The sequence below is a fragment of the Vicugna pacos genome, chromosome 32 (assembly GCF_048564905.1).
Source record: "Vicugna pacos chromosome 32, VicPac4, whole genome shotgun sequence".
Taxonomy (NCBI): Eukaryota; Metazoa; Chordata; class Mammalia; order Artiodactyla; family Camelidae; genus Vicugna; species Vicugna pacos.
In genome coordinates this window covers 18,782,151-18,796,831 of record NC_133018.1, presented here as the reverse complement: position 1 = coordinate 18,796,831, position 14,681 = coordinate 18,782,151, and the positions used below count along the sequence as shown (strand labels likewise).

Genomic DNA, 14,681 nt, shown 5'->3' with positions numbered 1-14,681 from the left:
TCAAAGATATGCATCAGATTGTTCTCTGTAACCCTTCAGGAGGAACTGGGAGTCCCATGACTCTTGTTTAATACTTAACTGGCTTGAGGCCTAGGAGACTACAGCCTTTTATCTACAAATGAGAATCAGTGGGGGAATTCAGAGGTGTTTTTGTACCCATGTAGGCCCCCCACCCCACCATAAGGTCCTGCTTGGTATCAATCCCCCCTTTCTTGATACTCCTCAGTCCGGAGGGGAACAGGGGCAGGACAAGGAAGGGAATAAAGTTTGAGATAGAGAAGTCAATCATAAACACAGTACCAGAGGAACTCGGTTTTAGAGGGACTCAGTTTCAACATGCCGATCACTGTCCAGTATGGGCAGAAGTTGTAACAGATATTCATTGTACTATTAGTTATGCTATTCTGTGTTATGTTTTTGAAATTTTCCCCTTAGAAGTCGGAAGAAAAGAAATTTTTGCTTCCAAAGAGACAGACAATAAATAATGTGTGTGTGTGTGTATACAGTGGTGCTAAGTGCTGAAAAGAACATGAAACAGGAATGAGGATGGGAAAGAGGAAAACAGGGTGGGAAGTATAGATGGAGATTCCAGTTGTAAATTGGGCGGTCTGGAAACTCCTTACTGAGATGATGTTTGAATAAAGCCCCATACAGCACGGAGGGACCTAGGTGCTGTCTGGAGATGTCCTAGCAGAGCACACAGAAGAGGCAAAGACCCTGAAGCGGGACCCTGGCCCGCATTTTTCAGGAACAGCAAGGAAGCAAGCCTGTGGCTAGAGCAGAGTGGGACTGGGCAGGGGACAAGCTCAGAAAGGAAAGGGGAGGGAGCTGGACAGATGACACAGGGCTTTGAAGGCCACTGTAGGCAAGTCGTTCTTATTCTGAGTGACAAGGGAGCCACTGTAGGAAAGCCAGCTCAGGAGTGACTTGCCCCAACTGGTATTTATGTTGTATATGTAAAGCATATGCATCTTCCGGGGCGGAGGGGCCATACAGCTTCCCTCAGAGTCTCAAATGAGTCTAGTAGATCCTCACAAAACAAAGAACAGGTGTAATGTTGGTTTTCCCTTCAAATTTTGCCCTTTTGTCTTTGTGACTTGGCAGAAAAGCCTTTAACCCTTTCTTGCCTGCTTTGGGGGCTGTATTTGCCCTGAGGAACCCGGGACGGGAGAGGAGCTGGGGTGGGGAAGGCAATAACCTTCCTGGGCACACCGTGGCCCACGCTCCCTGGGTATCTGGTCTCTCCGGCTCGCCCACCACCAGCCTTTGGCCACCAGACCGGTGCACCAGCCGGCACTCGACCTCCACAGGCCCGAAGACGTCCTTCCGTGTCACGGGAGGATGTGCAGCCTTCCCCACGCGCGGCCCCGCGAGCGCACAGCCTCCGCAGGAAGGGGCGGGCACTGCGGGCCGGCTTGGCCGGGGCTCCACGTTGCCATAGCGACCCTGGGCAGGCAAGGGACGCCGGAGCGCGCGCTGCCCGCGGCGACTGAGGCTGGAGGCGGAGGGCTGCGACCCCCGCGCTCTCTGCCTGGGACTCTAGATCCAGGCTCCGCCGCGGTGCAGGAGAGCCCAGGTGAGCGGGCGCAGGTGTGACGGGGCGCGGGCTGGCGACTGACCCCAAGCTGCCTAGGCCCGGCTCCCTCCACCTTCCGGAATGGTAATTATTGTTATTCAATGTCAAAACAACCCGGGCAGAGTCCGCGCGCCTCGTTGCAAGGCTTTCTTTTACTATCAGTAGTAGCTCCTGTGTTAAGACCGCAACCTCCTCTTGGGTAGAATCTTACGTTTCCGAAAGTGTGGAACAGAGGATGAGTTTATATTACATTGATGAAGAATTAACACCTAATGACATCGTAAGAAAGTTACTACAGTCTGAGTTCTCGTACAATTGTGAGTAAGCCAAGGAGAAAGTGTCAGTTTGAGGCGAATATGGCTTTAACACCTTTCTGAACTTCGCTAATTTCAACTGTAAGCCCCAGTATCTAGCTAAGACTTAAGTAATAATATGTAACATCTCTTTCTTGGGTAAATGTATTGCTCTTTTTTAAGTGAAATAATTTCAATATATAGGTTAATCATAGTACACGTGGTACATGCAAATGGGAGAAAAAAAGAAAAACATTAAATTTAGGATCTGAGACTGTTTCCCTCTGGCCAGTTTTTGCCTTGGCTGTTTTCTTTCCTTGGAGTAACTTTCCTTCCCAGTTCCTAGGCATGATTGTCAAAATATGTACTAGCCAGTGTGGTTGGCCAGCCTGGTCAGACTCCTGCAGGCCCCTGCTGTGGCCCAACCCAGGGAACTCCTTGATGGGTAGGGCCCAGTGCAAAATGAAAATGCAAGGTCCTAGCTCATAAAGTATAAAGCATTTCGAAACAGTGACAGCAGAGCCGAAACCAAGCACTTGCCCTGCTAAGGACTGGGCCCTGTGCAACTGCTCAGGTTGCACACCTGTGACGCTGGCCCTGAGTGGGTGGATGCCTGGGACACCATGATCTCCTGAAATCTGCTCAGCCCTGTGGTCATGCTGATTGGTCAACACCTCTGCCTGCTGATGGTTAAATTGTTCACTCTAGTCCCCCTCCCCCATCCCCTCATGCCCCATGCTCCGACTGCCCCACCCTTGGCTGCTAGCACTGCTGGAGTGCGCGCGTCGCGTGCGAGCGTACTTCCCAAACCCATGGAGCAGGATAGGTGGTATTTTCTGAGGGGAAACAGGGATCCCCATGATTTGGAGACCATCTTTATCACTTTGCACAAGTCCCCTGGAGACAGACAAATGGACATGGACGTCTGCACTGGAGATCCTGGGGACATCAAGAGCCCATGGTGTGCTCCCAGACTGGGGAGAAACCTTAGACCACGCACAGTCTCTCCGCAACCCCACCAGGCAGGGCAGGGAGGAGAGCCCTGGTCTGATGAATAAAACCTAATCAGGTGATGAGGCAGACAGGGAGAGTGCCCAGGCAGAGGTCAGAGGTCAGAGCTCAGGGGTAGAAGGCTGATCAGCCTTCCTGGTGTGCCTGGGACTGTCCCAGTTTTAGCACTGAAAGTCCAAGGTCCTAGGAAAACCCTCAGTTCCAGACAAGCCGGGACAGGTGGTCATTCCAGAGACAGTATTTTTAGTTGATGGGCTCTCCTACAGCTCACAAACCCCTGCAAAGCCAGCCCCTGGCTTTTCCACCATCCTATCCACCAGGCAGAGGAAACAGGGCCCAGGAGGCTAAAGTGCAGGGTGCTGGACCAGTGGTGGTGGTGGGGTGTCCCTGTAGGCTGTGCCACAGCAGCCGTCTGCCAGCCCAGACAGAATGGCCTGGCTAGCCTGCCACTCCCCTGGAGCGCGTCCCAGTGCTCACCGCTGGGGGCTCCCGGCCAGGATCTAGCTTTAGAGCCAGCATCCACTCTGATTGGTCATACTGGTTATTAAATATGTGACTTTCACCCTCTCGCCTGGGGCAGCTTCTTTCTGATGCCATCACAAACCCCCCTCCTCTACTGGTCTCCCTGGGTTCCCATCCCAAGCAATTGTGCCATCAGATCCCCCGCCCCAGGGATCTCCCTGAGAGGCAAGGGAAGAGACAGCCTAGCGTTAGTCCAGCACAGAAGAATCCCCCACAAGGGCTGCTCATCTGCCCCGGGGACTCAGAACACACATGACTCACACTACTTGCGCTCAGACAAGTGTCTCCCCAAGAAACCCCAAAATCCGGGCATTACGCAGGGCGAACTGAGCCCCTGATGTCCCTAACACTTTGCAGCACCCTCTGGCCCCACAGAAGCAGCCAACATGCCTATCTCCAAGTGCCTACAAAAGTCAGGGCCCTTGTGGAAGGAGTGGGACCGAAAAGCCCAGAAGAATGGACTGAGGCACCAGGTGTACGCTGTCAATGGTGACCACTACGTGGGTGAGTGGAAGGACAACAAGAAACACGGTGAGTGGGGGACCCTCGGGCTCAGGTGGTGAGTACGGGGTCTGGACCATGGTGACCAACCAGGGCCAAGGAAGCAGCTTGCATAACTCACTGGGGACATGAGAAGTGTCCCCAAGGGGTGAATGCTGACCTGGACCAGCCAGGGGCCTCCACAAGCTGTGGCTCTGGAACCAAACTCAGCCCTGGCTTCAGCTGAGCAGGGGTCTTGGGGACCCGCAGGGGACAAAGTGGTCTTTAGACAGCTGCAGCCTCAGCCGGGGTTCTCAGGCACAGTTCATTCTCTACCCTCTGAGACCTGGGCTGAGCATGGGGCTGGCTGGGAGAAGGAAAAGGTAGCCTCCGGAAACTAGCTTGCAACTGGGATTCTGGTCTTCAAACTCAGCCCTGCAAACCAGCAGAGGACCTCCCTGCCCCCAACTGGGCTGGGCTCCCAGTCTAACTAGCAGGGAGTACGGGGTCCCTGTGATACAAACTAAGCTCTGAAGACGAAAAAAATTATCCAGAAAAAGTGGTAGGGCTTTTCGGTCTGGTCTTGCCGTTCCAGGTTCTATGCCCTTAACCACTCTTCTCTCCTGCCTTCCCACATTAAGTGATTGGAGTCTATGAACCTGGGTCAGAATCTCAGCTCTGCCAACTATGACCTCAAGAGATTTACTATACCACTCTGAGCCTCAGTTTCCCCATCTGTAAAATGGAAATAAAACCTATCTGTTAAGATAAGAGAAGAGATGAGATCTATCAAGTATGTAGCCAGGGGTCTGTGCAGAATGGGAACCTCTGGAATGTCCTCTGAGGGCTGACCATGGCAGGGATATGCCTGCATGTTTCAGTCCTTGTGGGCAGTATGGGTGTGGACAGAGCCCTGGACTAGGAGTCAGGGCTCTGAGGTTCTGAGCCTGGCTCTACCACTGAGTAGCTGTGTGACTTTGGGTAAGTCATGTCCCATTCTCTGGACTCAGCTGCCCCACCTGCGATAGGACCTTGTAGGCTGGTGTGGCCCTCTGAGTCCTCCTGTGTGAGTGCTGCCTCCCCGCAAACCCTGGAAACACAGAGGGGCTGGGGCTGCAGAAAACAGATCTGTCAGAGTCCAGGCCCAACGCTCTCCCTCCTCTTGACTCACCTTTGGCCTAGCCGAATTGGGTTGCTGGGGTATAAGCATTGGAAGCAGTCAAGAGAGTAGTCATGCAGGGCAAGGATGGGGTGGCTCCAGTGGTTCCCAGACCACTCACCCCACTAACACTCATTGTGCTCCTAGTCTAGGCCAGGTCCTCTACTAGGCATCTAGAATAATCTCACCCCCCAGGGTGCTTCCTGTCTCACAGAGAACCTGCACAATAGGTACTATCCCATTTACAGAAGAGGAAACTCGGGCTCAGAGAGAGGAAGTGACTTACTCAAGGCCACTCAGCTGACCGTGGAATCATCAGGATGGACGGGGGAACCAGAGAGAAGCCATGAAAGGGGCCGGGAGTACATAGACAGTCAGAGAGGTGATGTTTGAGACAGGCCCAGAGGATGAAATGATTAGCTTGGCAGGGGGGAGAGCATCTTCTAGACAGTGGACTCAGAAATGGAGGGATGGTTTGGGGTATCACATCTGGTTCAAGGAACAGACTGGAGGCCAGTGTGGCTGGAACACAGAGAGTGAGGGGAGAGAGAAGGGCAGGTCAGGAGGGCCAGTTATCTAAGGCTTCATAGGCCTTGGTAAGTTCTGCCTGCATCTGGAAGGCAGGCAGCCTCATTGGATCAACTGGGGTCACATGGCCTTTGCTGAGCCAATCACAGTGTCCTGGATGGGGAGACTAACACTGATTGGCTAGGCGTGCCAGGAAGAGGAGTCAGCCCCATGCAGACCTCAAGGACTGAGAGTGAAGGAGGCCTGAGTCCCCAAAGGAAATAAACTAGAAGAAGGACAGGTGTAAATACCCCCTCATTCCCTACAGTGTGACTGGACCCTACCTCCAGACCTCCAGGGTGAAAGTCATTGATTTCATCTTTTCTGTTTGCAGGCATTGTCCAAAGTGTTCCACTTATATTAACGAATTTAGTGATCAGATCAACCCCGTAAGATATTCTCATCCGCATTTTACAGATGAGGAGCCTGTGGCCCAGAGAGTTAGGCTACTTGCACTAGATCAAAAAGCTCACAGGGACAATACTGGATTTGTTCCTGAGCTACCAAGGACTAGGACATGAATTGGCGTGTATAGGTACTCCACAAATGCTATATTTATCTCTTTGTTTAACAAATACTGGTCACTTACAACATGCCAGGCACTGTTCTTCCATGCTGGAAGTAGAGCAGTGAACAAAACAGACAAGTCTGTGCCCTTGGGAGTGTACATTCTCCTGGAAGAGACAGACAATAGACACTAAGTGATAAATAAGTGAATTATCTATTATGTTAAGAGTTGACAAGTGACATGGAAAGAAACAGAGCAGGGTAAGGGAGTAAAAGAAGCTTATAATTTAATTTTAAAATTATTATTGCATTTAAGATGTTTGTATAAGAAACTGAGATTGCAATGGCTGAAGCTTATAATTTTAAATGGGATGGTCAGGGTAGGCCTCATTGAGAAAATGAGACTTCAGCAAAGTTTTGCAGGAGGTAGGGACTGAGCAAATATTTGAGGAAGAGTGTTCCAGGCCAAAGGAGAACCAGGGTACAAAAGCCCTGAGGCGGAAGTGTATCTGGTGGGTTCCAGGAACAGCAGGTGGTTGGAGGGCGGAATGGAAATGGGAATGAAGGACACAGAAGGGGCTGGAGTAGTAGGAGATGGGTCCCCATATGTGCTCAGGAGAACTAAAGAACTAAATATACAGAACGTTTTCTAGAAATCCTGACTCTTTGGTGTATCCATTCATTGTTATTAAAAGATGAAGCTGAAACACGGAAGGGGCAGATTTCTACCTGGGGTTTGCTATATCAGTTTGGCTTGAGGGCTGTAGAAATGGAACTTTCTTGGGGTTTTCCTGGGTACTGTGGGTCTAGACACCAGCCACAGACCCCAGTCCTGGAGATTTGTCCAGTCTAGGGGCCCCTGAGGCCCAGGCCGATGCAGTGCCTGCCTCCCTAATCCTCTAGCCCCATGAAGGCCATGCCGGCAGTGTTGGCCCATCTTTATGTCCCTAGGGAAAGGAACACAGGTCTGGAAGAAGACAGGAGCCATCTATGAGGGGGACTGGAAGTTCGGGAAGCGAGATGGCTATGGCACCCTCAGCCTTCCTGACCAAGAGACCGGAAAGTACAGGAGGGTCTACTCAGGCTGGTGGAAAGGCGATAAGAAATCTGTGAGTGCTGTGGTTCCCGTCATGCCCTGGGACATGGGCCAGTCTGAAAGCAGACTCTGTGTGTGTGTGTGTGTGTGTGTGTGTGTGTGTGTGTGTGTGTGTGTGTGTGTGTGTGTGTGTGTGTGTGTGTGTGTGTGTGTAGCAGTCAGAGAGGCCTGGGAGAAAAGGAAAGGGGCCCCAGAGGGGAGGAGAACAGGGTTGCTGTGTGGGTAGAAGGAAGAGGTGGGGGAATCGTCAAGGCTTCTCAGAACAAAACCCAGGAAACAGGAAGCAAGAGGAGAGGGCCCAGGGAGGAGCCCATGAAACCCTGTGGCTACAAGAAGCCAGCCAGACTGTGAGGGGGCAGTCTCCTCCCTGTTCTCCCCACTCATTTCCTGGCTTTCTTTTCCCTGGGCATTCCTTTCTGTTGGGACTGGATAAGAGGTGGGGGGTGGGCAGGGAGGAAAAGTGGGAGCAAGAAAGAAAGCAGAGGCCACACCCTTGGCCAACAGAGGAAGGTCCTGAAGGGTGGAAGCCAGCTGGAGGCACGTCCCCAACCCCTAAAAACCTGAATCCTCACCATACATCATGGAGACAGATACTAATACAGTATTGCTGTTGAACAGCTGCTGTTGGTACCTTGGTATTATAAAACTCTCACATCGACATCATTACCATCATCATCATCATCATCATTATTCTTCGCATTTTACTGATAAGGAAACAAGCTCAGAAAGGTGGAGTAGGTGAAGTGCCTTGCCTGGGGTCACACCGCCCGGAAGTGATAGAGCCCAGGGTTTCATGATTTCTGTTCTCAAAATGTTTATCTGCCAGTGGGGACAGAGATCCCCAGATAAATAATTTACAGACAATATGGTGCTAGGATAGAGGTTTTCACAAGGGAGTTGAGAGAGGCAGCTCATTGAGAATTTGCGGCAGGCTTCCTGTAGAAAGTGACATCAAAAGATGCAAGGAGTTAGGGAGGAAAAAAAGAAGAGGAAGTAACCCATGAGGCAGAAGTAACGAAAAGAAGCAGATATTCAACAGCAAGGTGTGTCTGTCCACAAGAGTTGGGGGCGGGGGGGGGGGCGGTCAGGGTAAGGGTAGGTGGGGCCTGGAAGGTTACACGGAAAATCAGGATTTTGACAAGCAGACCTAGGCTGCTGAGCCCAATCTCCTTAAGTGTGATCTGCGGGGAGCCCGTGATTCTCTGTGGTTGCATAATGTGTGCTTATGTTCACTTTTCTGAGGGAAAAGTCTAGCTTTGATCTGATTGGCAGAGGCATCGCGGACTTTTAATAGGGTCAGAGCAGAATTGGGGAGACCGGGCAAATGTGAGCAGACAGGCGAGGTAAAGATCTTCCTGGCCGCTGTAAGGCGGATGCCTGAGGTCGGGGGAGAACTGGAGAGTGGAGGAGGAAGACCAGAGGGAGGGGAGGGGAGAAATGATGGTGGGCTGCTGAAGACTGGGAGACTTTTCAGTACATTCAGCTTGGATTTGGGGCTGAGGGAGGAAACAGGGAAGAAGCCCAGGTGTGTGGCTTGGGTGCCAGGGAGCATGGTGGGGATTCCTAGTGCTGTGGGACGCCGTGAAAAGGGACACCTTCGTGCTTTCAGGGCTATGGGATCCAGTTTTTCGGACCCAAGGAGTATTACGAGGGTGACTGGTGTGGCAACCAGCGCAGCGGGTGGGGCCGCATGTACTACAGCAACGGCGACATCTACGAGGGCCAGTGGTGTAACGACAAGCCGGATGGAGAGGGCATGTTACGCCTGAGTGAGTTCCCAGCCCCGCCCCAATGGCCTGTTGGCCACGCCCACCAGGCCGCGCCCTCGGGTGGCACTCTGGGCCACGCCTGGCCACGCCCCCGCAGAGCCCTGCTCCCGAGGGGGTTAAGGTGAATGACGGGTCCAGGCCCCTGCCCTCAGGGAGTTTACACTGTAAGAGGGGAACCTGACAATAATATAAACAATTAAGACATTGTCTTACAGTCATAATAATCACCGCTCAGCACTGAGCTCCTTTAACCCACACTACAATCCTCTAAAACAGGTATTCTTATAATCTGCACTTTGCAAAGGAACTGAGGCACAGAGAGGTTAAGTCATTTGCTCAAGGTTCCCCAGCCTGTTGTGAGGGCCACAGTGCTAAGGAATTCTCCTTGAAAACAGGAAGATGTATTGGAGAAGGACAAAGGAGTTGGGGTCAGGAGCTATTTAGATTGAGTTAGGGTCAGAGAATGCCTCCCTGAAGAGGTGAGGTTTGAATGGAGACCAGAATTAAAAGGAGCCGGATATGCACCGGCTATGGAAGAACATTCCCAGGCAGAGGGAAGGGTACTGAGAAGCCTGCGTTGGTGTCAGGACCTAATCCATTCTCTACATAGCAACCAGAGCGAGCTCTTCACAAACTGGAACTTGTCGCTGCCCTGCTTTCAACCTCTCCATAGCTCCCTACTGCCCTCGGACTGAGTTCAGAGCCCTGACTGTGCTCTGTGGGGCCCAGCATGATCTGGCCTTGCTCACCTCTCGGCTTTGCCTCCCCTTTGCCTCCCCTCTCCCCGTGGACTCCTTTGGTTTTGGCTGTACTAACTTTTTTTCAGTTCCTCCCACACTTTCTGCCTCAGGACTCTTGCACTGGCTCCCTCTTCCTGGAATAGAAAGAAGATTCCCCTAGACCGTTGCATTGTCTCCTCAGAGAGGGCTTCCCTGTCCACTCCACCTAAAGCACATTCTCCTCATATTCTCAGCACCTGCTTCCTTTCCTTCTTAGTACTCGGTGTATAATCTTGAGCAAGTTACTTGCTTCTCTGTGCCTCAGTTTCCTCACCTGTAAGATGGGAATAATGGCAGAACCCACTTCATAGGGCTCTGGTGAGGATTAGATGAGGGAGTCTTAGAACAGGTCCTGGCACATAGTAGGCTGTCTATAAAGCCAGTATCATTGTCCCTCCACACTGTGAGCTACATAAGGACCAGGAGCATGTCTGTTTTGTCCCCCCCAGTTTCCCTAGTGCCTGCCACATAGCAGGCGCTCCTGGTGAGGACGCAAACCAGAGCCCCGTCTCCTGAAAACTCAAGATTCCAACTTCCAATGAGATTCAACTAAACTGAGGCGTTGGGCAGCTGGGGGGTGGGGTGGGGCCCAGTTCGGCCAGCTGTCCATCTGTCACTCTCAGTACCCCGCATGCCCAGCTCCATGTCTGATTTCTGTGAGCATCTCCTTGTGGTAGCCTAAGGTCAGTGAGTGCCCGCTGTGAGCCCACACGGTAAAGGGGCTTTGAGTGCACCATTCCCAATGGCTTGGACTCCGGAGCCAGCCTGCCTGGGTTCACATTCTGGCTCAAGCTTTACTAGCTGTGGGACCTTGGGCAATTAATTTCCTTAAACTCTCTATGCCTCGGTTTTCTTATCTGTAAAATAAAGGTAAAAATAAAACGTAATGAAGGCTATTGTGAAGGTGAAATGAGGTTTCTATTTGTACAGTACTTAGCATGACCCATAATAGTAAGTGCTCAATGATACCACTACATACTTGTATGAGCAGCGGTCAGCAAACTAGGGCTCTTGGGCCAAATCCAGCCCAACACATGTTTTTGTAAATAAAGTTTTATTGGCACACAGATGTGCTCATTCACTTATGTATTGTCTTCAGCTGCTTTAGTGCTGCAATGACAGAGTTAACCAACTGCGCAGAGACCTTGTGGCCTGCAATGCTGAAAATACTCTGTGCTCCTCCAGCAAGAAGAGTTTGCTGACCTCTGATCTAAATTTTACCCAGTACTCTTCTAAGTCCTGTCTCTTCTAAGTCCAGTCCTCTTCTAATGTCCTGTAGGGACTCATTTAATCTTCACAATCACTTTATGAGGGAGGTGCTACTCTTCTCCCCATTTTACAAACGAGAAAATGAGGCAAAATGGGTAAGTGACTTGCTCAAGGTTACACAGCTAGGAAGTTGAGCTGAGAAATGTTAGCTTTATTATTATTTTTATTTTTACACCATCACCACCACTATCCAGTGAGAAGCAGAATTGATCCTTTTTAAGATTTTTTATTTTATTTTATTTTATTGGTGGGAGGAGGTAATTAGGTTTATTTATTTTTAGAGGAGTCACTGGGGATTGAACCCAGGACCTTGTGCATGCTAAGCACACACTCTACTGCTTGAGCTATATCTTCTCCCCCAGAATTGATTCCTGATTAAGAACACGGGCACCTGGGATGAACAGGATTTGGCTAACCTGCCTCTGCTGCTTCCTAATTCTGTGACCTTGAGCAAGGCAATCAGATTCCTTGAGCTTTTCAACTTCCATCTGTAAAACAGAGTCCATCATCCTTCATTGAACTGTTTTTGTGAGACATGAGGTCAGAAACATAGCATGGAAGCAGGCACAGAGAAACATCCCCTCTCAGGATTATTGGCTATATTTTGTACAGCTGGGAAACTACATTGCTCATCCAAGTTCGGGAAGGTAGTGGAGGTGAGCTGTGAACCAGGGCTGACACCCCAGACCTAACTCCACCCACCCAGACCAGCACACTCTAGTCAACCTGGCTTTCCCCATGGCTTTCTGGTGGGCGAGCTGTGTAGCCTGGGAGTGGCAGAGGGTCCAGCCTGGGTGTGTGTAGTCTGGCCTGGTTTGGTGGGTTAGCACCTACGACTCCCTGTCCTTTCCCCCAGAGAAGAGGAACCGCTACGAGGGCTCCTGGAAGAGAGGCATGAAGAATGGGTCGGGGCGTTTCTTCCACCTGGACCACGGTCAGCTGTTTGAAGGCTTCTGGGTCGACGACGTGGCCAAGTGTGGCACAATGATTGACTTTGGCCGCGATGTGGCCCCCGAGCCCACTCAGTTCCCCATTCCTGAGGTACGCAGCTCTCACCCGGATCCGGGGGCCACACCCAACCCAGAGAGAGACAGAAAACAGCAACCCCCTCCAGCCACACCCAGCCTGGCCTGGCCCAGCCAGGAAACAGACAAGGTTTTGTTTTCAGTTAGGGCATCCACAGGGAGGCTGGCAATCCCCCCACAATGCAGGCAGTGCCCCAAAGGCTGGCAGCCTGGGCCTTCCATGCGCCTCAAACCAACCCCTGCTGCTTCACCTCTAGGTCAAAATTCTAGACCCTGATGGCGTGCTGGAGGAAGCCTTGGCCATGTTTAAGAAGATCAAGGAAGGAGATTGATGCCAGGTGAGGGGGAGGCATGCCTGCCACCCTCCAATGTGGTCCAGGCAGCTCCTGGGGTCTCCTCTGGCCAAAGGGCTCAGGGGCAGGACCAGAAAGGGTGGGTTTCTTGCCTCCTGCAGTCCTGCTGGTCCTTTTTGATTCCTCCCCTTCCAGACTCTTCCCTGAAGACCAGGTCATTCCAATCCTGTCCAAATTCTCCCACGTGCACCCTGGGCACGAACCCTGGATTAGCGTCAGGTGGCCTGCTTGCCCTGCGTGCTCTCAAGTAACATGGTTTGCCCTGGGCCTTCACTTGCTATCTGTGCAGCAGGGCCTTGTCAGGGACTGGCACCTCCCGGTGTGGGTGCAGGTGGGGTTCCAGCAGAGAGCGTTGCTACAGCCCCCGCCACCCCTTGTCCCTTCAGAGTGAACATCAGCACTTCAGAGGAGAAATTCAGACGGGAGTCACCCAACTGCTCGGACGGGTGCAGCTCCTGCTGGAGAAGCAAATGCAACTTGGATACACCCTTGGCACTCTCAGCGGGGACCTCACATCTCCCAGCACTAGATCATTCCTTACCAGTAGGAGGCCAGTGCTTCTCTCCCCAGCTGGCCTCGGGACCCTCCTATTTCAGCCTTTACTCTTGGACCATCCCTGAGCACGTGAGAATAAAGGAGAACCTGGTGGTGTGAGTCGGGGGCCTGTGGTATGTGGGGCTAGGAGTGCGGGGGAGCCTCAGGAAGGATTTCAGGTAGAGAAGAGGAAAAACATCCCAATGGGCTGCATGGACTTACCTTGAGGCAGAAAGGGGAGGTGCCTGCAGGTCTCAGATCTCTTAGATATTCCAAGGAGGAGACAGAGCCTGCATCTGGTTACACTGGTTCACTAAGATTTGGTATTAAAACTTGACCTGGCTTCTCAGCCTAACAGAGGCGCTCAACCTTGAAATCCCGTGGGAGCTTTAAAAGCTGGGAATGCCCAGATCCCAAGCCCGGAGAATCTCATCTGTCTGGGGTGAGGCCTGGGCCTTCAAAAAGTCCCCAGCTGATTCTAATATGCAGCTGGGGCTGAGAACCTCTGACTTATTGACTCTGTGACCCTAAGCAAGAAACCTTAGTTGCCCATCTGTAAAATGGGACTTCAGAGATCTCACAGGGTGTGTTTTGAAGATTTGCTAGCAGATCTAATAACAAACATGTACTGAGGTTAGTTGTGAAGCAGATTTCTGGGACGGGCTTTGCATAATTCTAATCTAGACAACATTCCTGCAAGATAAGAGGGACTCTTACGTAATAGGTAGGAACAGCAGCTCTGCAGTCGGACTGCCTGTGTGATTTATTAGCTGTGTTCTTGAGTATGTCACCCAACCTCTCTATTCTCCAGATTTCCTTCCCTCTAATATGGGACAATAACAGGGACTTACCACCTGGAGTTGTTGTGGTTACTGGAAGGAAGAAATAAGGTGGGGTTCTAATCTGAGGGTGATTTTGTCCCCCTTTCTTCCCTGGGGTCATTCTGACAAAGTCTGGAGACATTTTTAGTTGTCACAACTGGCAGGGAAGAATGCTACTGGCACCCAACAGGTAGAGGTTGGGGATGCTGCTAAACATGTTATAATGTAAAGAATTATTCAGCCCAGCTTTAATAGTTTAATACCATGAAATCACCCTGAAATGCTATGTTCTTAAAACCCTCAGCAAGTGCCCAACATGTAGTGACAGGCTCAGTAAACGTTCACTGACACTACTGAGGTTCTCTCTGCCATCTAAATCCTAAGTGGGTGGCCTGACCCACAGCATGGCTCTCAGTCTGTACCTCTGAAGCCAGGAAGCTGAGCCTGGCTGCCTCAGGATGCAGAACGAACCAGCTACGGAGCCAGGCCCTGTGCTGACAGCTTTACACATGTGTTTTCCCATGACCCCTCAACAGCCTACAAGATGTCCTCCTGTTATTGGTGCCATTTTAGAGGAGGAAACTGAGGTTCAGGGAGACTCACAAGTTACCAAACTAGAAAGTGTACTTAAACTTAGGTCTGTCTACTCTTAAGGTGCGGAACAGTGGCAATGCATATAGAAGACTACCATTTTTTTTTTTTTCAGAAAAATGTAGGGTGTGTGCTTGTTTATGTATAAATCTGTCTAGATGGGAACAAAATAAACCAGCAACAATGGTTATCTCCAGGAACAACTGGGAACCTGGGAACAGGGGAGAAACAGCAATTTTTCACTGTTGTATTTGGAATTTGTAAATGTATTATCTATTCAAAGCATAAAACTGAAATTAAAGAGATTGGTTTTTTTTCAATCCCCTCCC

General features: G+C 51.1%; 1 protein-coding gene across 1 annotated transcript; it reads left to right on the top strand.

Moving 5' to 3' along the window:
- Positions 1-1,458: 1,458 nt before the first annotated feature.
- MORN3 (MORN repeat containing 3) lies at positions 1,459-13,060 on the top strand. Its single transcript, XM_072952926.1, has 7 exons — positions 1,459-1,576; positions 3,760-3,933; positions 7,067-7,224; positions 8,821-8,980; positions 11,885-12,069; positions 12,311-12,391; positions 12,793-13,060. The coding sequence occupies exons 2-6, from the start codon at positions 3,789-3,791 to the stop codon at positions 12,383-12,385; spliced, it is 723 nt and encodes a 240-aa protein (XP_072809027.1). The 5' UTR covers positions 1,459-1,576; positions 3,760-3,788; the 3' UTR covers positions 12,386-12,391; positions 12,793-13,060.
- The last annotated feature ends 1,621 nt before the right edge of the window (positions 13,061-14,681 follow it).